The sequence below is a fragment of the Pygocentrus nattereri genome, chromosome 5, assembly GCF_015220715.1.
Source record: "Pygocentrus nattereri isolate fPygNat1 chromosome 5, fPygNat1.pri, whole genome shotgun sequence".
NCBI lineage: Eukaryota > Metazoa > Chordata > Actinopteri > Characiformes > Serrasalmidae > Pygocentrus > Pygocentrus nattereri.
Genome location: NC_051215.1, coordinates 16,271,461 through 16,297,886, shown reverse-complemented (window position 1 = coordinate 16,297,886; position 26,426 = coordinate 16,271,461). Strand labels below are relative to the sequence as shown.

The 26,426-nt window shown below is 38.1% G+C and overlaps 1 protein-coding gene across 1 annotated transcript in view; it reads left to right on the top strand.

Moving 5' to 3' along the window:
- The window catches only part of glra3 (glycine receptor, alpha 3), a 125,558-nt gene that overhangs the window by 42,362 nt on the left and 56,770 nt on the right, over positions 1–26,426 (top strand). The window contains exons 2-3 of the mRNA XM_017701470.2: positions 15,113–15,240; positions 19,222–19,289. Of these exons, the coding sequence (XP_017556959.1) occupies positions 15,113–15,240; positions 19,222–19,289 (196 nt within the window). The remainder of the gene's footprint in view (positions 1–15,112; positions 15,241–19,221; positions 19,290–26,426) is intronic.

Sequence of the window (26,426 nt, the reverse complement as noted above, 5' to 3'; positions counted from 1 at the left end):
GTTTCATGTGTCTCTTGCTGCATAGCTGATGTCATTCTGTTTGCTTGAACAAATGGGATTCTGTGCCACCTCTTGTGAGTGTGGGTTGAAAGCAAAGCAAACCCCTCCCTCAAATCTGGAAGAAAAGAAGGTTTCCTTTGAGGCTTAATAACAAATTGATCTTGGGTTCTGCCATTTTCTAGATTGAAAACTGTAGTCTGTAGTGTGTTTGTGTATGTTGCATATGATGATGGATAAACCTTATGAATGAACAGTGATGGATGAACTCTAGCCAACAGTCAGGTCCTATGTTCCGTTATATTTGATACAATCAATACTCAATACATCAATGATACAATATAGCAAGTGCAAGTAGTATAATAGAAAAAATGCAGTCCTGTACAACGTGCAGAGCCTTCCCTTAATAATTTGAATTTGAAATTTTGGAAAGTTTCCCAAAAAAAGAAAATAGGACTTCTAACAATCACTTGCAAGACCTGGCAGACCACCAAAAGTGCCACCATGACCTAAACAGTACATAAAACTTTCATCTTTGAGAGAGTGGAGAAATTCAAGCTCCACTCTTGCTTCAACTCTGAAAAAATCTATCCTTCCACTGTGAGAAGACACTTCAATACTACAATACTATGAGTCTGAAAGTATGTGTAGCTGGCAAAAAGAAGAACAGCATTTAAAATCAAATAAAGAAGCTACTAGTGTTCTCAGAACAACGATCTGCCCATCCCAGAGTCCAGACCTTAACAGCACTTAATATGTTTGGCATTACTTGGATTAACCCAAGCAGAAAATGTAAACAACTCATATGACTGAACTTTGGAGGTAGAGAAGGATATCCCTGCAGATTACTTTGAAAAACTGAAAACAAGTCACCCCTCAAAAAGACAGAGAACTATAATAAAGGCAGATATGCACTCTGAAAAATTCAGAAAATGTGTAAGAAAGTTAAAGCAAGTCTGTCAGGAGTAAATAGTGATGTTTGACTGGTAGTTTACCATCTGGTTGCATTTAATGGGCTTAGCTTTAATGCTAACAACTGGGCTTATTTCATCTTCTCTTTGCTCTACTGACAGCCACAAATGGCCTGTTGTCCTAGAACACCTGAGAGATATTTAATAGGTAAAAATAATAACTTAAAAAGTATGCATACTTTCTTCATCACTAAAAACAGTAATGAATGACACTTCCATTTCCAAACCAGATATCTCAGCTGTAATCATAAAACACACATGAAAAATATGGCAATAATCCAATGAAATTATATTTTCTATATTGTACTGACTCCACACACCCCGTCTCATCTCTAGGCTTTTTATTGTTCTGTTTTAAAACATTATGTTATGAAGTATGTACGTTATGAAAAGATATGTACTTTTTACCTAGAAAAACTTAGTTAAGGTGCACAATTGGACCTGAAAACCACTGTTATACTGTTGTACCTGAAGGTACAATTACATTGTTTGTACCTTGATGAATAAAAAATGTACAGGACCTTTATTTCTCACAGTGTAAGTAGGACATGGAGGGGTCAATTTAACAAAATTCTTCTGTCTAAAAACCATAGTGAGTGGCACCTGGTACATTTTCAAACCCTGACTCTAATCTTCACCTCAGGGACCAAAATAAAATGGTTTTACTCTTTCAGTTTAAATGAACATGAAATATTTTCAAGAGTGTTTTGATGGTCCTGTAGGTTAGACCTTTTTTCTCTAATTTTACTACAAATTCAAGACAATTTTGTCTTAAAAATGCATATACACACACACACACACACACACACACACACACACACACACACACACACAGAGTTGCCTTTATGCAGCATGAAGACATGGGGTAAGAAGATATTCTGTGCAAGATTGGGCTGCCCACCTCTCCGGGCAAGTGTGCTCACTGCCCCCGTGTGTGTGGTGTTTCACTTCACGGATGGGTTAAATGCGGAGGTGAAATATCCCCGTTGTGAGACTAATAAGGGTCTCTTAATTTTAATTTAGACATTTAGCAAGTGATCTATGTCCCATAGGTATTCTAAATATGTAAGTATTTTTATTTAAACCTGAAAATAAATCTCAGACTGTTTTAGAATCTTTGAAAATAAAAAAGACAAAGAAATTTATAATGAAATAAAGAAGGAAATATAAGAAATACCACATTATTTCTAGACTACTATTCAAATTTAAACTTATTCCCTCAACTGGCCATATTAAGGCCTTTGTACAAATAGGCTTTGTATTTAATATAGTCTTATTTTTTTTCACTGAAGCACATGTTCAGATGACTCTCTGAAGGTGGATGAGGAAATATATATATATATATATATATATATATAAGATACGCTTGCAGACACACACACATGCGCCACACTCTAGATTCCTTAGTGAGTCACTCCTTCCTCTCTTCTTTCTCCTCTGTATGGATGAAGGCTTTTGTAGTGTCTTTCCATCCTCTTCCTCTCCACCCTCCTGTCACTCTGACCCCTTCTTTCATGTGTGTGTGTTTTCTCTTCTCACTTTATTCGAGTCAGAGTTCCTGAAGCATCTCCTGACTCCTCTGGTAAAAGCCTCGGGTCTTAACAACAAAGCAAAAACCATCCACAGAATTGGAGCCTGGCAACCATGTGTGTGTGTTTGAACGTGTCGGTGATCTATCAAAGGGAACTTTGTTATTTCCAGGCAACTGCATTCACATTTGAGAGCAGTAGGTGTAGCTGGTTTTCGACATAGTATATTTGACCTATGTGAAAAATATATTACATGATGGACACAGTGGACTATTCCAGTGGTCACCAACCCTACTCCTGATGATCTACCTTCCTTTGGGTTTCACCTCCAACTCAAACCTAACAGCTAGTCAAGGACCTCTGAAGGTGATTAGATGGACCAGGTGGAGTTAATTAAGGTTGAAGCTAAAGTCTGTAGCAAGGTAGATCTCCATGGAGAGGGTTGATTACCACTGGGCTAGCCTATAATGATGCTGACAGATTTATGGGATCTTTACACACTTTCCTGTCAGTTACTGTTGTATCTTGTGTATCTATTGATCCTAGTGCCACTGTTAAATTTTCCATAGTCCTAATTGCACTGTCCAGTGCAGCCCAGAGAAAGATGGGTTCCCCTTTTGAGCCTAAATTTCTTTCCGTGGGTCTTCTTTATGGTCTTATGGAGTTTTGTTTCCTGTCCTCCAGTTTTTCCAGAGATGCTCATAATCAACATTAGAAAGCTAAAATTAATTGAATTCACTTAAACATGATTTGGTCTTTAAACTTTAAAAGTTTACTTTAAAATTTAAAATAATTTAAATTAAATCACTCAGTTCATCAACAGTCTCTAAATACCCATTTTACACTTTAAGGCCAAACTTTTAAGATATTTGGGGCAATATCTGATGCAAAAAAGGCTCAAACTAAATTAGACATTGAAATTGAAATAAATTATATGTGTAACTTGCTGCTGCTTGAGTTCCTTCTCAGAATCCTCTGTTCACTGAAGTGTTGGATGAATGCATGGATGAATGTAACTCCCTCATCTCACCCCGCCTGCCCAAACCATACACACTCTCTCTTCTTGTTCTCTGGCTCTCAATCCTGTTCGATCGGTTTCAACTTGAACATCCACTGTGACCGCTTCGCTCCACTGACCACCACACTGACACTTCATTGCCTGGTGGTTGCTATGGTGACTGTTCTCATTTGGACTTTGTGTGTGTCCTGATGCTATTGAGGCTGCTGTCTTCAGAGCTGGAAGGCAGAAGGGGGCTTGGCCTCTGTTTAGCAAGCATCAGGATGACCACAGTGAACTCTTTGAAACAAATCATGTTGACATGGGAAAACCTACCATGAAACAGTAACTTTTTAGATGAAGCAAAAATATGATTAATTTACTGTAAATCATTGATTTAGCCAAAAATCAAACAGTATATCTAGAAATCACCTTTCATTGGTTGCTATTGTATTAGTTAGAAAATGTTCTTGGGTAGTGTTTTAAATTGGTGTTTTCTTATAACAGCAATTAAATGTTTCTGCTGCAGAATGTGCTGCAGCCTGTGTTAGAAAAAACACAGACAAGAAGAAGGTGAGGAAAAAAAGGGAGCAAGAGAAAAGTAAGAGTACAAGAGCATGAGAGAGGGAATGAGTGACAAGGAGAAGAAAAGTGCAGAAGAAGGAGTGTGTTAATGAGTGTTAAGCAGGCCTCTCTGTGTCCAGAGGGGGTTTTGCAGGTAACAAGCTGCTATGTCTGATCCCAGATACAGCCCCTATACTCCTGCAGTCAGAATGTGCTTACTGAAGAGAACAAATACACTGCCCTGACTGACCAATTGTGGAATCAAGCAAAACTAGCATGGTGCAGTTTTTCACAACAGCCTCAAAGCTAGTTGCCTTCCTATGTAGTAAGAAGTGCAGGGAATGCCAATGGACTGAATAAACTGACCGCTTGTTTGGAACAATCTATTTTATTATTTTAGACTGTGTCTTAAGAACACTCACAGTTCTATTCTATATAATTCTAATTCTAATTCTAAATTCTAAGTTACGAAATTAATAAGTAGACCTAACTTGTCTCTAATGACTAGTGGCCATGACTAAAAATGTTTATCAACACAGTCAACGTGACAAGACCTGGATAGTTTAATTGGAGTGTTGATGATTCCCCCTTGATGTGGTCATTCTGGCTGATCTGTGGTTACACATTGATTTCAAGCAGTTAGACTTACCATTAGCTTATACTTTTTGGAGTCAGAATACCAAATATGGATCCCATGCTAATGCAAAGTGACCTTAGTCTGAGTAACATTCTTTGGGAATGTCTATGCTTCCTAAATAAGCAGATGTTATTATTATTATTATTATTATTATTATTATTATTTATTTTATTTTATTTTTGCATGCAGTAAAGTATTATCAATAAAAGTTTATTTAATTAACAATTACATTTCTGCAGAGATGGGCACCCGAGTTGCATTTGAATCTCATGTTGAATGACACAAAATTCAAATCAGGCTTGTCTTTAATTGACTCACAACTTGACTGAAGATTAAAGACTTTCAACCTTAGAAAAACACAAGAGCAAAACTTAATATGGTAAATAAAACCTTTGCTTTATGAGTGCACTTTTGCCTATAATTATAGTGACCATCATGCACAGTCATTTGTTGCAATGTATTATAATAATTCTTGCAGCACACAGCAGCGCCAGGTTTGGCTTAAAATAGCAGTCCATTTAGCCTTTGTTTAGAAAAACCTTCAATATTTGAAGTGCTACATGCAGTAATTGCTGTGTTTAACCTGTTTGTGCTTCCACTTGACAATAAATAAAATGTTTTACCTGTATCTCTGTTATCAGACTTACTAGGGCACTGTTTGTTCTCTGTTTGCGAAATGCTGTGACTTTGTGTTGAGCAGCTAACACACAATAAAATAAAAACACTTTTATAAATGTTAATCTAACAAATGAATTTATGATATATTTATTTTAGTAACAGGTAACTTATAACAATAATGAATTAAAATAATTTCTTTGTTTTCTGTGTACATGTCAATTGAATATATGAAGCTCCTTGTCTACATAAAGGGTACAAACACACAGCATTCCAGACAAAAGACTATAACTAGGCCAAATACAAAATTTTAACCTGTAAATTTTGTATTGCAGTGTATTATGTAGAAGTACTATAGCAAGTATAGTGTAAAAATTAATAACACATTGAGATTTAACTGAAGTTCACTAAAGACTCGAACTCGCTCCTCAGAGACTCAAGACTCAAATCGGACTTGCCCCTGAGAGACTTGAGATTTAAATTAAACTCACCCTACAGAGACTAAATACTTGACACAGATTCTCCCCTCAGAGACTCAAGAAAGGCTTTACTTGACTTGAACCTGCCCCTAAGAGGCTCAAGACTTGACTTGGATACACTATTCAGAGACTTGAGACTTGACTTGGACTTCATCCTAAGAGACTTGACACTTGACTTTGACTCATTACCCTGAGACTCGAGACTTTGACTTGCACTTTAGAGACTTAAGACTCAACTTGGCTATGCCCTTCAAAGGACTCGAGACTTGACTCTGAATTACCCTTCAGAGACTTGAGACCTGACTCTGACTCACACCCTTGACACTCAAGACTTGACTTGGACTCCTTGTGAAGAACACTACTTTCTTTATGTATGAGTGTATATTTTGATGAAAGGGGAAAATTTCTACCTTTGTGTAGGTGCTTGGAGGTAAAACTTTCCTTGGGATTGGGGTGAAATCAGGTTGTACTGAAGCAGTGTCTTGTCCTGGCTGGACAATGTCATATATCTCTAGTGGTGCTGAACTCCCCCTGGATTTCTCCAGCTCTTCCATCTACTGCTTTTCCAGCCAAACACTCTACAACCCTCTAACTGCATGCTGATTTGGCTCTGTGAGCCATGCTTTTGTTCTTGTGCTTTGAGAGCCATTTGTTTGTAGGGGAAAGGGTCCAAAGCAAAAAAGTGCAAAAAGCATGAATTTGAGATTATCTGGCAACCCGACCCCACAGGGATGCCAGTGTCAACAGTGCAAAGCAAATCTGAGCCATGCTCTGCAAAACAGCCTGAGAGGAGCGTGTGTGTGTGTGTGCGTGTGTGTGTGTATATGTTTTGCCTCCCCTTCTGGGTTGCTTTTGCTGGACAGCCTGTTTGTGTGTGTGTGCAATGCTGTAATTCCACATCACATCTGCAGAGAGATCACTGCCTTTAATCCTAATCTCTCAGTGTGACCTTTGACCCCCAGAAAGCAGAAGCTGAGGGCCCAATGTATTAAACCTTTTGTGCGAGTTTCAGGTTAATTTCAGACACATTGTTATGTACATTCATGTTATGTACAAAACTGGCACATGAACATAAAGGCGCAGTTGATGGACAGTTTGCATGGTAAATCAAAATGAGTATCTGTTCTTCATGCATTTGCATTTGAGGGAGGGTCGTGCAAAGTGAGGGACAATGGTGCCAAAGGAAGGTGGAGATATTATATATGTTGCTAATTACATATTCTACTCTATTTACTTAACTTGGCACTTGACTTGTGATGGCCAGTTTTGGGTAGATTTTCCTGTGCCTTTTAAAACTAGGAGTAAATTTGTATGAGAGTCTCAAAAGATGTGTGAATTCTAGTGTAAAAGAGATTTCCTTTACCCCTAAAATATATAAAGGTTTTGTGATTCATGGATTTAAAAATTTTTTTCAAATCAAAATTCCTTGATATTCTGTGTAATTTTTAAAAATCTTCTTTGTGAGCTTCACAAATGCCATTTCTTGGTCATAGGTTTCATGTTCGCATCACTTTACAAAGTTTTCATAAAAAGGGGTCAGATTGACCCCTACCCCTACTCCAATGTGTATACTCCAGCACTCAGCCCTCCTGTTCCAATCTGTCACTCACAACAGCCAGGTAAGATATAAGCTCAGGAAAATAAAGGCAAGGAAGATCAGCTGTGTGAAATAGTTGGAGACTTCTTCAACATGAGCCTGAAGCTGGAGAGTACCACAACTGTGGAAAACATCTGGTGGTACCAGTGTCAAAGATTCAGCACTCAAGGGTCCTCAGCAGCTACAGGCAGGTGGCACTGATACTAAAGAGGTTGGTTCTTGTCCATCTCTACCCTCTGGTGAGCTCATCTATGGACCCACTTCAGGTCTCCTACCAACCTTCCATTGAAGTGGATGAAGCCATCATCTACCTCTTACACAGAGTTCTGGCTTACCTGGAGAAGCAGTGAGAGAAACATGTTCTTTGATTTCTCCAATGCTTTTAACACCATATGTGATTTCTCCAATGCTTTTAACACCAGTCTGGGCTCCTGAGGGAAAACCTGCAGAACACAGGGGTGGACCACCACCCAACACACTGGATCCTGGACAACTCCTCCAACCCACCATATCTGAGGGCATGGTGTGTCTGACTTGGTGGTCAGCAGCACAGGGGACCTGCAGGGAACACACTGTAGACCCAATGAATAGCTCACCAAACTGCCATCTAACATTTCTACTGTTCCAAAGTGCAGTGGCAGCGTGCTTTATACCACTCCAGGCAATGTTTAACAGTGTATATAGTGAGTGCTTGTGTACAGTTACTAGGCCATGGAACCCATTTCATGGAGCTCCTGATGCAGAGTTCTTGTGCTGATTTAACTTCCAGAGGCAGTTTGGAACTCTATTTTGATTTATGTAATAAAGAATATGTGTTTTTATATGCTGCACACTTTGAAACCTCACTCTGTGAGTTTGCACAATCTACCGCTTTGTCTGAGCTGTTGTTGATCCTAGACACTTTCATTTTACAAAAATAGTACATACAATTGACTGGGCCAGTTATATCAGAGTAAAGATTTCACAAGTTGACTTGCAGTAAAGGTGGTACTCTAAGACAGTGCTACCATTAAAGTCACTAAGTTCAACAGAATGAACAATTCTGCTGCCAGCATTTGTGTTTCTTTTTTGATCACTCAAGCTTATGATGGCTCCATTTTATCACTGCACCCTTTAAACTCATAAGTGGGAGGGCTTTGCATGATAAGCTGCAGACTTAATAAATCAAAAGTTAAATTCAGGCATGCTATGGGCACATACTGCAATCGCATTAAAGTACACTTGGCACTGTGTTTGTGCTCATATGTACATGGCCCTGAGTCTGACTGAGAGCCAATCTGATCACACACTCAGTGATGCTTCATCTCACACACACTCCAGCGCGCCAGCACTTGATATTTAACAGTGTGGAGCATTTAAATGTCATGCAAACCACAGTTGTGTTTTATGCAATCACTGATGCTCCCTTGAACTACAAAGGTTAAGTGTAGTCTCACATTTAAAAATGCACTTGAATATGAACGACATTGTTTAACATCACAAAACATACACTCCTACAAAGACAGTCCTGAGGATACTGGAAGTGGTTTATAACTGCTATGTCCTGTGGGTTTCTTTGTTTTATTTATTTATTTATTTATTTTGCTAATTACCCTGCTTTGTTTACTCCAAATGTTTCCCTGTTATTTGAGAGGCTGCCTGAGGGCAAAGTCTATTCTTCTCAGACCACATCCTCTCTGAAAGCTACTGTATACAATTACTATTCACTTTATTAGAAAACACCTACTTTGTACATCCACTGACTGGCCATTTTATGACCTTCACTTACCTTACAGGACCACTGTATAGATAAGCACAGTTATAGACTGTTGCCCATGTGTTGCTGCTCAATCTGTCAGCTTCCCTTTGCCCCATTCATCATCAGCTATGTTTCTTTCACTGTCTGATCTGCGCCTCCTGTCAAATTGCTCTGTGCATGTGCACCACTGTCACACATGCATACAGTGCATTATGTTTTGTGATGCTGCCAATCGTTACCCTGCATGCCTGTCTTTTGCAACATTTTATTAGTGGATTGGCATGAGGAAACATATTGCATTAGCAATATGGGAAGGCTTTCCATAAGGTTTAGGAGTGTATTCATGGGAATTTTTGACCATTCTTCCAGAAGTGCATTTTGTGACGTCAGACACTGATGTTGGATGAGAAGGTCTGGCTCACAGCCTCGCTCTAATTCATCCCAAAGGTGTTCTATCGGGTTGAGGTCAGGACTTTGTGTAGGCCAGTCAAATTCTTCCACACCAAGCCCACTCATCCATGTCTTTATGGACCTTGCTTAGTGCACTGGTGTGCAGTCATGTTGGAAAAGGAAGGGGCCCAAACTGTTCCCAAAAAGTTGGGAGTATGAAATTGTCCAAAATCTCTTGGTCTGCTGAAGCATTAAGAGTTCCTATCACTGGAACTAAGGGGCTGAGCCCAACTCTTGAAATACAACCCCAGATCATAATCCCCCCTCCACCAAACTTTACACTTGGCACAATGCAGTCAGATAAGTACCATTGCCAGACGGAGAAGCATGATTCATCAGTCCAGAGAATACGTCTCCACTGCTTTACAGTCCAGTGGCGGTGCTTTATACCACTCCATTCGATGCATTGAATTGCACTTAGTGATGTAAGGCTTGGATGCAGCTGCTCAGCCATGAAAACCCATTCCATAAATTCAATTATTCGGATGGACGACTGAATACTTTTGGCAATATAGTGTACATAGTAGATGTACGTAAAAAAGCCAGTGAGTATAGTGAAGGTGAACTGACAAACTGGCAGTTCAATGTATATGTATTCAGGTTCATTTGAATTCAATGACACACACATTGTCACACATTGTATCTGTCGTGCTGTATCATATTGGCCACACTGGAAGGAATATGTTTGTATCAAAATCCAAATGCTTTGTTTTAGAGTAAACCACAAAGTCTGCATAATCTTCTGATCACTGGTTATGATGACTGAGGAATTTGCTGGTCTTTGCTAGTACCTGTCAGTTTCACACAGCATTCATCTATTTCTCAGCAGGAGAATGCTGCTGAATGATGCATGGATGAGGATCAGCGTACATTTTTACAAACAGCTGTTTGTTCTGTGGCCTGAAGGAGCTCACAGTATTTTCCATCACTCAGTGCTTGCACTTAAATCTCTTCAACAACAACTGACTCAGTGTTGGATTGGGCAGATTTTAACAGATCAATAAAACCTCATGTCCATGGATTCTAAAAAAAGCACCTGATTTTAGCTGTAGCCTGGAGCTGCAGCTACATACTTGGTACAAACTCTTGAAGGAATGAACAGATTTAAGAGATGCTGCTACAGTCCAAAGCCTCAGAAATAGTACTAAGACTGTTAGCCACACACACACACACACACAGTGTATGGCAGAGGGGCAATCAGAGAGTCATAAACAATTATTACGGTCTGGGACTGACTTCATTATTTGTCTCTACGAAACAACTGGCAAAAGGTCCCACTGTAACACTCTATCTTTTACTGTCAGGAGAGGCTCTTTGCTGCAAGCTTGTTTTCACTAGCAAAACACTACCCAGAGAAAATTACAGTCATTTAGTTGTTATTCACTGGTGGAAATGTAGCAATAGCGAAAGTATTTCTCAGGTACAGTGAAATACACAGATGCAGCAGTTTTCAGAGAAAAATGTTTATAAGTAGAGCTGCTACTTTTCATGTTTAAAGGTAATCTCAGTCATCGATTTTCTTTGTGGAGGACAAACTAATGTCCTCATAACCACACATTGCAGTTATTGTGGGGGGAACTGGTCCCCAAAAAAGACACACACACACACACACACACACACACATATATATATATATATATATATATATATATATATATATATATATATATATACACACACAAATTAACTTTTTATTTATTTTACCGTTATTAGAAATATAATATCAGCACTGTGTAGTATGGTACCTTATCACTATTTCCTAAATTACAAAATGAAGAGAACACTATTTTAATAAATGGAAATTCTCCCCTAATCACTCACTATTGCCTACACTGGATAACTATATAAAACTATTAGTTTTTCCTACTATTAGGAACAGAAATGCCTGCCTCCTCCCAGTCACTACTCCCTACATTATAGCACTATAACATATATATATATATATATATATATATATATATATATATATATATATATATATAATTATATATATAATTTTAAATGAGTTTTAAATGTGCAATCCCAATTCTAAAAAAGTTAGGATTACTATACACTGTTAGAAATAAAGGGGCTGTGCAGGTAAATGTTTCATTCATCAATGTGCAAACAGTGTAAATATCCCCTTAAAGGTACAACAGTGGTTTTAAGGTCCAATACCTTAAATATGTTTTTCCCAGATGAAAAGTAAATGTTTGTACCTCTTCATGACCTAATGTTTTAAAACAGAACAATAAAATAAAAGCCTGGAAATGAGACAGGGCAATGAGACAGCCTAGAAAATATAATTATAATTTTGGTACAATTGTGCTCCCTGACTAAAAGTACTGAAATGTATCCTTAAGGATGCCACCCCAGTGACAAGAAAACAGTTTCATACCTTTATTTCTGAGGGTGTGCAGGTTACAGATATTTCACTGAAAACAGCACAATGAAGAGATATTTAATGTTTTACCTAATTAACATTATTGATCTTTATTAAGCCCCGCTGGTGACATCCTGTAGAAATAAAAAATAATGTGTGGCCACAAATTATTAATGCATGGGAACGAGATCTTAATGAGTGGCCACGACTTAGTAAGCCACAATCTGATTCCCATGCCTTACCAAGTCATGACCACGACTTAGTCATCTCGTTCCCATGCGTTAATAAGGTGTGGTGATGCATTATTTTATTTCTACAGGATATCAACAGCGGGGCTCTGTAGATCTTTGTAAATATATGCAAATTCCATGTTTGATGCATGTAACACATTTAAAAAAAGTTGGGACAGGAGCAGTGTGAGATTGGGAAGTTTGCAGACTGATTAAAACATAAAACAAATACTGAATACCTGTGACCTTTGATCCCTTAGATGACATTGCACTAAAATCTGATATGCCTCTGTATAACCGCATGAGTTTGGCAATACTTTGAAAAACCCATATTAGTAAACACAGTTTGTTACTGTATCTACAAATGCTGCATCTACAAAAAGTCAGCATTCTAATACACAAAGAACAGCAAAATCCAGAAACACCGTTAACATCCCTGTGCTAAAGCTCATATGAGATGGACTGGTGCAAAGTGGAGATATGTGCTGTGCTCTGATGAGTGTAACACCTCATGTCCCGAAAATAATTTGCAAATCACTGCTTTCTGTTTTTCCTTGCTGCACTACATTCTCTTTTCTTGGGGAAAGGGGATAATTGTTCCTTTTCGGAACCTCTTTTTTAACATATAACCCCCAATTCCAATGAAGTTGGGACGTTGTGTAAAACATAAATAAAAACACTACAAAGATGAGATATTTAATGTTCAAATGGATAAACTTTATTGTTTTTTGTAAATATTTACTCATTTTGAATTTGATGCCTGCAACATGATCCAAAGAAGTTGGGACATGGGCAACAAAAGATTTGGAAAGTTGAGGAATGCTCAAAAAACACCTGTTTGGAACATTCCACAGGTGAACAGGTTAATTGGAAATAGATGAGTGTCATGATTGGGTATAAAGGGAGCATCCCTGAAAGGCTCAGTCGTTCACAAGCAAGGATCACCACTTTGTGAACAACTGTGTGTGCAAATAGTCCAACAGTTTAAGAACAATGCTTCTCAATGTGCAATTGTGAGGTATTTAGGGATTTCACCATCTATAGTCCATAATATCATCAAAGGATTCAGAGAATCTGGAGAAATCTCTGCAAGTAAGTGGCAAGGCAGAAAACCAACATTGAATGCCCGTGACCTTCGATCCCTCAGGCAGCACTGCATTAAAAACCAACATCATTCTGTAACGGATATTACCACATGGGCTCAGGAACACTTCAGAAAACCACTGTCAGTGAACACAGTTCGTCGCTCCATCTACAAGTGCAAGTTAAAACTCTGCCATGCAAAGCGAAAGCCACATATCAACAACACCCAGAAACACAGCCGGCTTCTCTGGACCCGAGCTCATCTGACATGGACTGACGCAAAGTGGAAAAGTGTCCTGTGGTCTGACGAGTCCACTTTTTAAATTGTTTTTGGAAATCATGGACGCCGTGTCCTCTGGGCCGAAGAGGAAGAGGACTGTCTGCATTGTTATTAACGCAAAGTTCAAAAGCCAGCATCTCTGATGGTATGGGGGTGTGTTAGTGCCCATGGCATTGGTAACTTGCACATCTGTGAAGGCACCATTAATGCTGAAAGGTGCATACAGGTTTTGGAGCAACATATGCTGCCATCCAAGCAACGTCTTTTTCAGGGACGTTCCTGTTTATTTCAGCAAGACAATGCCAAGCCACATTCTGCACGTGTTACAACAGCATGGCTTCATAGTAAAAGAGTGCGGGTACAAGACTGGCCTGCCTGCAGTCCAGACCTGTCTCCCATTGAAAATGTGTGGCGCATTATGAAGCACAAAATACGACAACGGAGACCCCGGACTGTTGAACAACTGAAGTTGTACATCAAGCAAGAATGGGAAAGAATTCCACCTACAAAGCTTCAACAATTAGTGTCCTCAGTTCCCCAAACACTTATTGAGTGTTGTTAAAAGGAAAGGTGATGTAACACAGTGGCAAACATGTCCCTGTCCCAACTTCTTTGTAACGTGTTGCATGGATAAAATTCAAAATGAGTGAATATTTGCAAAAAACAATAAAGTTTATCCGTTTGAACATTAAATATCTTGTCTTTGTAATGTATTCAATTCAATATAGGTTGAAAAGGATTTGCAAATCATCATATTGTTTTTATGTTTTACACAATGTCCCAACTTCATTGGAATTGGGGTTGTAGAAAAATGAAATAAAAGGCTTGTCATCAAGACAAATTATACAGTCACTTCACAAAACATGACTGAATTATAATATCATATTATTATGTTCCCTAGCTAAAGGTACTGAATAACCTTGAGGGTACTAAACAGTTTAGTACTTTCTTTTAAGAACCACTGCACTAGGGTACATTGTCTGTACACTAACTTCAGCAGGTCTTATTTTCAGACTTCATTACATATTAGTGTCTTATGTAGCAAACAGGGTGTCGTTTTGTACAGAGCCCAAGTTTGGCCCATGTGGTTTGATAAATCATCAAGATTTTTCATTCTGTTACTCACCTGCTTAAAAGTAGTGGTTTTGTCAGGTTCTGATTGGCATGGGGGTCAGCCGTGGTTCATTTTCTCTTCCATTAGTTTTTCCTGCAGCAGATAAAAGTCTTTTCAGGAAGTCTGGCATGTCTTTTTAGATGCAGTTACATCACAGTGCACTACCATATGAGATCCAGTCTTTTGACGTGCCTCTGTTGGAGAAGTGCAAAGACGTGCTCCTGCTATTCCATAAATGCATTGTTGTGTTAACTCGGGTCACATGGTTTTGTCCATGGCTAGTTTTCTTTGGTTGAACAGAAGTGCACGACGGCCTTAAGGCGCGCCTGGAAAAGAAAACCTAAATATGAGTTATGATGTCAGTTGACATTAGCGAAGCTCTCCCCATTTGTAGCCTTGGTGACTGTCGCAGCTCATTTTTCTAAAATCTCTCTCTCTCCCCTTCTCTCTCTCTCTCTCTCTCTCTCAGTCTGGTGGTCACAAAGGAGCCCGAAAGTGCTCGGGGGAGAGCAGTGCCCATGTCTCCTTCAGATTTCCTGGACAAGCTCATGGGAAGGACCTCGGGCTATGATGCCAGAATTAGACCCAACTTTAAAGGTATGGCTAAGCAAAGGACTTTTTAACAACTGAATTAATTTTTTTCTAAATTTCTGTATACTTATATCACTAAGATGTGAACAATGTCATTCAGAGAGGTTTGATGAATAATGCTCCACTCTAGAGAAACTTACCAAATCAGAATTGTTCACAGAAATCTCTAGGAAGCAAGCTTTGACATGAAACACTTGTGAATACACTGGGGTCTGAGACATTGTTTTATGATAAACCTGGCAAAGTCAGTTTCATAAAGCACAAATGAAGTATGTACAGTTTACTCACATTAACCATGTAAACTACAGCCTTATTACTTTCTCATGTAATTCCTTACTCCTGTAATTCAAGGCTAATTTGTTTTCCATGTAGTTACTTATAATTATGTAATTATGAGCCTTATGATGTAATAAGCTGAGAAAGTAGAGAGATTAAACCTAAAGCTTATTCTTCTATGAAACTAATATACAAATAATGTATTTATGACATTGAAAATCCCTTGAAATTCCAGGCTTATTACATACTATAGGGATAGTAACTATAGTAACTTACCATTTAAGAGGTTAAAATGAGCACATGTGACTACTGTTTGGACATGGTGGCTTCATAAAACCATAGGAAGGCAGAGGTTCAGTCAAACCTGTGATTACTATTGATTTGCTGCCACTGTCATATTTAGTAGAGGCAGAGGAGAATAATGATAATTTGGGTAGGTGGACAGACGATAATGAAGGCCAGCAGCAAAGTCCATTTGATCGAAGTCACAGACAAGGACATGTCACACTGTGGGTTATTCCCACCACATACAATACTGAATGTGAACATTTCAGTTGTTGTCTTCTGCAATTATTTGTTTATACACTGATGCCTTTGCACTGTTTGAACGCAAAACTACTAAGTATAATTTCTGTATTTATTGAGTTCTGTGGAGTTCTACTGTAGCACATGGATTTCCCTATGGGTACCAATAACATTGATCAATCCATCCATCCATCCATCCATCCATCCATCCATCCATCCATCCATCCATCCATCCATTAAATTAAGCAAGGTCACATTATCCATGGCACCTTAAAAGTAATGAATTGCATGAAAATGAATTGTATCACCGTTCTTAACTTAATTTTTCCCTGAAATGTTACTTTTTTTAAGTAGAATTACATTATAGTTCTTTTACTTTTACTTGAATTAATTTGCTATATAGTACTTTTTCTTCACTACTTTAAGTAGCTGTAGCTGTAGCAGATTAATAATAAGCTTGCATGTTAGTTTATACACTGGATTAAAGAAAGCTTGATAAAGATTCAGTTCTGAAGCCAATCAAAATAAAGCACTGCCAACTACCCTGCACTTCAGCCCTGATGTGTTTAGAGACATCAAGTTTAGTGGAGACAAAGAAAGGATTAGTTACCAGCACACACAAGGAACACACTTTATCCAATTTGTCATCACCATTCCTTTTTTTTTCTGATGAAAGAAAACATCAGTATTATGAGCTGCTTCCCGAATCATGTAGAAATCTCCACTTTTCACAACTTCCACCCTGAGCAAGCTTGCTAATCTAAGCTAAACAGCAATTATATTATTTTATCTTCTTGATTGGTTGTTTTAGAATAAGTATGATAGCTGCTAATTCAACATAAAAATTGATGCTTATTGTGTGTGCCTTTTAGATAGCTAATGTAATTAATGTGTGGTTAATGTTCAAGGAGAAGAAAGGGCCATATGTCTGTCATTACAACTGTATTATTAATTGACTAATCTACCTATAACCAAGTCATTTCATCATATTTACTAGACCACGAACATACAGCAGACAATAGACATAATTAAACAATTAACATAATTAAAAATTTTGTTTGTAAAGACTTATTTCCATTTATATAACCAAGTTAAAGTAAATACTTGAGAAGTCCAACATGTACTTTCCTTTGTTTATAGTTTTACCTATAGTTAAGTAAATTACTACTACAACAATAGTACTCTTTCTTAAGTAAGAATTTTTAGTCCTCTTTTCACCCAGGAACATTAGACTACAATAAACTGAAGGCTGGAGTCTGAGTTTGTCAATTTTCCTGCTCTAACATGCAAACTAAACCTGGCAAATGACTGATGTGTTAAATCAGGTGTGTTTGGGCAGGGAAGTCATCAAACTGTGCTGGACTACAGCTTTTCAGGGCCAAAGTTCCATACTCCTCTTATAAAATGAAATAATTTAATTGTATCCTTTCCCTTGAAATCTCCCCTAAGTGACATCTTAAGATGACGTTTGCTTTGACTTGCATGTTTTAATATGCAAATATGTTCTTAGAAACCATGTGACATCAGAGAAGCTTTACAGAATTTAAAGGAAAATTCCATTTAAACTTTTGAGAAAGTGTAACAAAACGAGAAAATGTATCATTAAGCATTGAGCACGGATAGGTAAACTGGTAAGTAGAGCATGCATAGGCAAATACAAAAATAAATGGACTGATGAAGGTCATGCAGCCTAGAGTAGGATTAGACCTTATTGACATGCAACCCATGAAACACATTGTTATATGTTTTCAGTATATTCCAAAGTATAAATAAAATATATTGTAATAGATGTTCAGTTTGTACTTCGTTATATGTGGCAGAGCTTCATATGGTCCAGCTCCACAGATGGATTTGTGGTGAATCAGGGAGCGCAGTGTGCATTGCATGTTCACTGTAATGTAATGCGAGGACATGGACATCCACTGGTGCATTCAGTCGAATCAGCCAAAATCAGTCCAGCACTTGCCCATTACATTCAGCATGGTCCTGTATGAGAAGGTCCAGTAGTTTCATTCAATCTATTCAATCTATGGCTGTAATGTCATTGATCAACATTCCTCTCCCTAAAACATGTTCACTTAATGTATTTGATAATTTTGTTGAAAGTATTTGACATAAAATCACTAAGTGGATAGACTGTGTGGATTACTGCTTGTTTTATTATTTTATACACAATATTCACTTATTCAAAATGAATTTTAGAATTATATATTATATATAATTTTATAATAATTAATACAAACTAATCACCAAAATGCCTTTGCTGTTGATAAAAAAATAGTACACTATATCGCCACATCCCATTCCTAAACCATGGGCATTAATATGGAGTGCCATATACACCTATAACAACCCGCTTTCCACATGATTTTGTGGTGTGTCTGTGGAAATGTGGGCCCAATCAGTCAAAAGAGCGTTTGTGAGGTCAGGTACTGATGTTGAACGAGAAGGTCTGATTTACAATTGACATTCCAATTCATCCCAAAATTGTTTGATGGGGTTGAGTTCAAACTCAAAGAATGTTTTATTGGACCTCCCTTTGTGTAAAAGGGGCACAGTCATACTGGAAAATGAAAGGACCTTCCCCCAAACTGTTGCCATGGTTGGAAGCATATAATTGTCTAAAATGTCTTTTTAATGCTGTAGCATTAACACTACCTTTCACTGAACTAACAGACTAAGCCCAAATCCTGAAAAACAGTCCCAGACCATTATGCCTCCTCCACCAAAGTTTACTGCTGGCACTATACATTCCATAGGAAGTGCTCTCAAGATTCATTCATCAGACTGCCAGATAGCAAAGCATGATTCATCATGATTTTCATGAAATGAAAAATCATTTCATCAATGATTTTCATCATGAAAGCATGATTCATGAGTCCAGTGACAATGTGCTGTCTATCTATCCATCCATCCATCCATCCATCCATCCATCTATCTATATAAAATGCATCCTTTAATGCACTGTAGCAAGATTAACTAGAAACTGATTTGTAGCAGTTCAGGCCAGCAAATGACAAACATGTCAAACTTAGTTAATGTATTCCTCCAATGTGTGTTCATGCATACATTAATGAAGAGTAGGGAGGAGGGTTAAAGTGCAAATACTTGACTAATTACAGATGACACTAACTGACATTTTCGTTTAATTGACTAATTCCTAATTACATCCATCTCTAACTCCAGGTCCTCCAGTGAACGTGACATGCAACATATTCATCAACAGCTTTGGCTCTATCGCTGAGACGACTATGGCAAGTATTTTTTACGAATGCAGGGTGATGTCATACATGTTTGCATGTCATGTTTGTATACACACATGTATATGCTGTGTCCCCCCATGGCACTCTTATCACTGTAAACCTCAGCATTGAAATAAAGCATGTCACATGTTAATCCAGAGGCCATTTAAGGCACTAATAAGCCAGAGACTAAAAATCTGCAGCATGAGGTGGACACAATCTCAAAGGTAAGGGTGTATATATAATCATTTACAACCCAGGACAAGACTGACGAGGAACCCAGGATGGCACAGGATGATATTTATTTATTTCTTATTGAATTGAATTGTAGTCTAGAAATAAAAAATAATAGGCTTATCATGAAAAAGCAATTAACACACAGATTTACATAAACCTTACATATAATATAATAACTGCATAAAAAGCTAGCTAACACAAAAAATCTGGTTGGTTGGGTGGGCAAATGGAGACATCAGAATAATGCTATATTACCCTGTTATTATACAAAAAGAGAACAAGAGAAATAACACAAACCCACAGATGTTTATGCATCCTGAATACCTAGGGGTTTGGGCCAGTGAGGGGTTTTCCAGCTGGACCTGTGCTCCAGAGGGCTTTCCCAGCTTTGTCCCAGTGGCCGTGGCATGCAGTGTCCAGACCAGACCCCATCAGTGAAGACCCCTGAGGGCCGCTCATGTCATGAGACACAACAGTGTCACGTTTTATTTTTAATTTTTTTCCATAACTGCCATAGCGCAGTGCCTACGGCTCTACTCTTGGGGACTGGTTATGTAAGCCTGAGTTCCAACTCATCTGACCTGATGAATTAATTAAGCCACATTAAACTGTTAGTGGGAAGGCTTAGCTGAGGTTGGTTTCAAAGAGACCATGAGCTGAATAACACAAAGTAACACTGAATAGCACAGTGCTGCAGAAGGTGCTCCTAGTCATTATGCTTTAATGACTTAAATGGAGCTCAGTGCTCAATGTGTAGCATTGATTGTTAGGAAGTAATTGTACAACAAACAACCATTGCAGGAGGTTATTGAAAAAGATTAATGAACTGCTGCTCTCTCTCTCTCTCTCTCTCTCTCTCTCTCCCTCTCTTTCACTCCCACTCTGTCTCTCTCTGTCACTTACACATACACTTTGTATTATAAGTACACTTATGCATCATATTGTCAAGTCAAGTCAAGAGTCAGGAGGCTTTTATTGTCATTCCATCTATGTACAAGTACACAGAAGAGTGAATTTATGTTCCTCCAGGAACAACACAGTGCAACAAGGAACAAGAAGTACAAAGTGCAAACGTGCAGATATAATGTGCAAACACAAAATTAGACTAGAAACAATAAATACAATAAATTAAACAGACATTAGACACAGTAAACAGGACAGTGCAGCACTGACACAGCACTCATCTCTATCTATCACACAACTCCTATATCTAATAATGCCCAGTATGCATTACATATACAGTACTTGCAAAAGTCAGAGACCACCCTTTCATTATTATCATTTCCAGTCTAAATGGACATTATTTTTCAGTGTCAGGAAAGTATATATTTAACTTAAAATTACAGAGAAGCCTCAAAAACTAAAAATGTGTCCATCCTTTGCCTTTAATACAGCTTACAGTCTTTTTTTAAAGCACTTGCTTTCAGTTTTTCAAAGAAACAGGCTGGGATCTTTTTCCACACCTCCGAAGTTCAGCCTTACAAGTCGGTTGCCTTTTTTTTGCTTTTCACAAATCAAGTAATCACAACCGCAGATTTAGACTCAGCAGTACATAGAATCTCTCGCCACATTTCAGGTGTCCAGTTTCAGTGTTTCTGTTGCAAAGGTTCATGCTGTCTGTTTCCTATTTTAGTAATATCATCTTGACAGCTACACATCTTTTTAGACCAATGTTCTTCTCACAGTGGAAAGATGGACAGAAAAACCTGTGCATTTTTTCAGATCTGAAGCAAGACTGAAGCTTGATTTTCTGTCTCAATGATGAAACCTATAAGTACTGTTTGTCTAATGGCAATAAGTTTGATGGTTAACCAGGTCTTGCAAGTTTGTTAGGAGTTCCATTTTCTCTACATCTTTAGTAATTCTTTGAACTCCAGCATTGGAAACTTTCTGTTTGATTTTCTTTTTTCTTGTGCAGGAGGATTATACTACATCTCATTTCAGAAATATCTTCTTTAGTCAGTTTAAATAAACCTGAGAAAGAACAAAGAAAGGCAGCTAAAGATGTTTGGTAGGTGCTTGTGTGAAAGTGTGTGTTTGAGAAAAGTATAAAATTTGACTCTTTTGTTTGGAGGAGAGTCGCAAGGATGTACAAAAGGAAGCATGGACAGAAAAATAGATAGATTTGATCTCAGGGACAAATCACAGTCTGGGTCTTCAGGCAAAAGAGGATTTGGAGGACCTGTCACCCCCACATTCTGAAAATAATGCAAAAAAATGTAATAAACATCTTGTGTTTGTTTATGCAACCCCAATTCCAATGAAGTTGTGTAAAACATAAATAAAAACAGAATATGATGATTTGCAAAGCCTTTATACACTACAAATACACTACAAAGACAAGATATTTAATGTTCAAATGGATAAACTTTATTGTTTTTTGTATATTTTGAATTTGATGCCTGCAACACGTTCCAAAGCAGTTGGTACAGGGGCAACAAAAGACTGGGAAAGTTGAGGAATGCTCAAAAAACACCTGTTTGGAACATTCCACAGGTGAACAGGTTAATTGGAAACAGGTGAGTGTCATGATTGGGTATAAAGGCAGCATCACTGAAAGGCTCAGTCATTCACAAGCAAGGATGTGAACAACTGCGTGAGCAAATAGTCCAACAGTTTCTCAACGTGCAATTGCGATGAATTTAGGGATTTCACCATCTACAGTCCATAATATCATCAAAAGATTCAGAGAATCTGGAGAAATCTCTGCAAGTAAGTGGCAAGGCAGAAAACCAACATTGAATGCCCGTGACCTTCGATCCCTCAGGCGGCACTGCATTAAAAACGAACATCATTCTGTAACGGATATTACCACATGGGCTCAGGAACACTTCAGAAAACCACTGTCAGTGAACACAGTTCATCGCTCCATCTACAAGTGCAAGTTAAAACTCTGCCATGCAAAGTGAAAGCCATATATCAACAACACCCAGAAACGCCGCCGGCTTCTCTGGACCCGAGCTCATCTGAGATGGACTGACGTAAAGTGGAAAAGGGTCCTGTGGTCTGATGAGTCCATATTTCAAATTGTTTTTGGAAATCATGGACATCATGTCCTCCGGGCCAAAGAGGAAAAGGACTGTCTGGATTGTTATCAGCGCAAAAGCCAGCATCTCTGATGGTATGGGGGTGTGTTAGTGCACATGGCATGGGTAACTTGCACATCTGTGAAGGCCCCAGTAATGCTGAAAGGTACATACAGGTTTTGGGGCAACATATGCTGCCATCCAAGCAATGTCCTTTTCAGGGACGTCCCTGTTTATTTCAGCAAGACAATGCCAAGCCACATTCTGCATGTGTTACAACAGCGTGACTTCGTAGTAAAAGAGTGCGGGTACTGGACTGGCCTGCCTGCAGTCCAGACCTGTCTCCCATTGAAAATGTGTGGCGCATTATGAAGCGCAAAATACGTCAACGGAGACCCTGGACTGTTGAGCAACTGAAGTTGTACATCAAGCAAGAATGGGAAAGAATTCCACCTACAAAGCTTCAACAATTAGTGTCCTCAGTTCCCCAAACACTTATTGAGTGTTGTTAAAAGGAAAGGTGATGTAACACAGTGGCAAACATGCCCCTGTCCCAACTTCTTTGGAACGTGTTGCATGCATAAAATTCAAAATGAGTGAATATTTGCAAAAAACAATAAAGTTTATCCGTTTGAACATTAAATATCTTGTCTTTGTAGTGTATTCAATTCAATATAGGTTAAAAAGGATTTGCAAATCATCATATTCTGTTTTTATTTATGTTTTACACAACGTCCCAACTTCATTGGAATTGGGGTTGTATGTGCTTTGAAAAGTACTAGTCTAAAATAAGGTATTGTTTCCTGAACAGTTATATTTCTATACATTTTTAAAAGCGGGGGCTTTTAATTACTTTATAAATGGTTGCAGGCTATAAGCTAAAACCATTTTTTGTTCATGTATTCATTAAATATTCAAGGGTCCAGTCTTTAGATTATTTGGGCTTTGATCTTAGACCCCGTTAAAGCCCCTAGCAGTCAGTGCTTCCCCTGGTCAGTAATCCATAAAGCATGCCACAACTGGACTCTACATCTGTGAAAGCATATTCTGTGGAATGCCAAATCATGCTTCTCTGTCTGGCATTCTGATGGACAGTCTGGGTTTGGCAAATGCCAGAAGAACATTACCTGCTTGACTGCATTGTGCAAACTGTAAAGTTTATTAGAGGAGGGATAATGCTATGGGGTTGGTTTTTGGGGGTTTGCCTAGGCCCGTTAGTTCCAATGAATGGAAATCTTAATGCTTCATCAGACCAAGACATTGTGGACAATTCTATACTTCCAACTTTTTGGGGACAGTTTGTGGGGACAGTTTCTGCTGCAGCATGTCTGTACCCCAGTGCACAAAGCAAGCTCAATAAAGGCAGGGCTGGGTGAGTTTGGTGTGGAAGAAATAGATTGGCCCACACAGAGCCCTGAACTCAACCCAAGTGAACACCTTTGGGATGAACTAGAACAGGGTCTGAGCCAGGCCTACTCATCCAACATTATCGTCTAACCTCATAAATGCTCCTCTGGATGAATGGGCAAAAATTCCCACAGACACCCTTCAAAATCTTGTAGAAAGCAGTGTAAGCTGTTATAGCTGCAAAGGGCCAACCAACTCCATATTAATGCCTATGGATTTAGAATGGGATGTCATAGAAGCTCCTGTGGGTGTGGTTGTCCCAATTCTTTTGTCTGTATAGTGCATATTTAAGTCAAACAGAGTAACAGTTGAACAAACATAAATTCATAATATTTTTAATATTTTTCATTAAAACACAAAGCTGCAGAAACAACATTGAAAAAAATTGAAGCATTATTTAGTACAAATTTAGTGGTTAGGGTTTGCAACAGTCACCTTCTAATATAAAGCACGCAATAAATGATGATTTTGTATGTATTTCGATTATAAATTTTTTACGGTGGCACTACAGTTTGAGTTAACTCAAGTAAAATGGCCCATATGTGTAATAATAATACGTAATATATGCAATGTAAACATCTAATATTTAATATATAATGCAACATTTTTCCTACAGTCTGAACCTCTTTGTTGCCTGAGATTTATAAAAACACCCACCCACATACATGCACACACAAACACAAACACATGCACATTTGCACGTATGCACAGCTAAGTATGCATCCCCTTATGGAGAATAAAGTGAAAGAACAAGCAGATGTGCTTGGAGGACATCTGTGCTAGTCTGACATTGTTAACTCCACAGTAGCATGTACTTCGCATATACATACACACACAGAAACACACGCTCAGTCTTGCTGCTCCCTCCCCCGGCTAGTTCTGAATAAGTTATATTCTTTGACGGAACAGTAATTATGTTTGACGAGGCTGTGCTTTCTGCTCTGAATGGACTTTCCCTTTTATACAAATACTCCAAACACAGCACAAGTGACTTCACTGTTTCCTGAGACTTTACACCAGTTTGTTGTGATCTACATTTTAGATTCCAGCTGTGGGCAAAAAGTAGGATTTCGTTCTAACATATACACTGAGGGAAATGTAATTCAATACTGTAGCCCTGAGAGATTGTTTAAAACCATAACTTTTTTCAAACATTCCTCACAAATATACTGTTGTCTACACATGCATACATACATGAGGTATGCATACATTAGTGAAATATTTGTATATTTATATTTCACATCTCTCATATATGACCACTCCACCACTGAATTAATGAACCTGCGATCCAACATAATCTATTTAAATCTTTTGAAATCTCACAATCTGTGAGCCATTTAAACCCCTTTAATAAAGATGGTATTTAGCTAAAAAAGTAAAAAAATATTTTATAGGGTACCAAACCCCAGGTGTGATAGGTTTCCTAAACTCTAACCCCTAAATTTCAGTAACAATATGACACTGCATTAAAATGACTTTTTAATGTTGTTTTTTAGAGATGTTTTTATTTAGAGAATCAGAAAACTAGAGGGCCTTATTTTAGAGACACTTTTGTATTTAAAGCAGTGAGACTGCATCCCTGTCCCTCACTGCCACATGGTGAGCACACAGGGCTCATTGTTTTGATGTAAATGTGTCCCAAATTTAGAAAATCAGTGTCCAAAAAAAAAAAAAAACAAATAAAAACTGTTACTGCTGAAAATCATATTTTATGGAGTTAAGCAAAGTTTCGGGGGATTTCATTTAAAAATATTGTAATATTTTTTGTGTACAACTGTTTCAAAGCTATGTTTGTTATTCATGTACTACCCAGCATTTTGGAGTTATGTAATTTAGTAATTTTGTCAGTTGTGCTATGATCATTGGTGTCTGATCTTGTTCAATAGAACAGACTGGATTTTACACGTCAATATCCAGACCCTGTTTGCACTGCAATGGTGGAACACCCCGTACAGTATATCATGGAACTACATTATTACACTCTGATGGAGCACCATCCATTACCTTTTGCATGAGCAACACCTGAGCTATTGTGGCCCAATGCAATCAAATCCTCACAGCAGTGTTTCAACATCTGGTATGAAGCCTACAGCAGAGGGGGACAAATGTCCTTGATTTCAGAAGAAACCCTGAATGAGCTGTAGGATATTTAATGTATCTATGCATGGACGTTTTAGGTGTATGTATGCAAGAGAGTATTTCATATGTGTGAGTACACAGTGATGAGTATGTACAGTGGGGCAAAAAAGTATTTAGTCAGCCACTGATTGTGCAAGTTCTCCTACTTAGAAAGATGAGAGAGGTCTGTAATTTTCATCATAGGTACACTTCAACTATGAGAGACAAAATGAGAAAAAAAAATCCAGGAAATCACATTGTAGGATTTTTAAAGAATTTATTTGTAAATTATGGTGGAAAATAAGTATTTGGTCAATAACAAAAGTTCATCTCAATACTTTGTAACATAACCTTTGTTGGC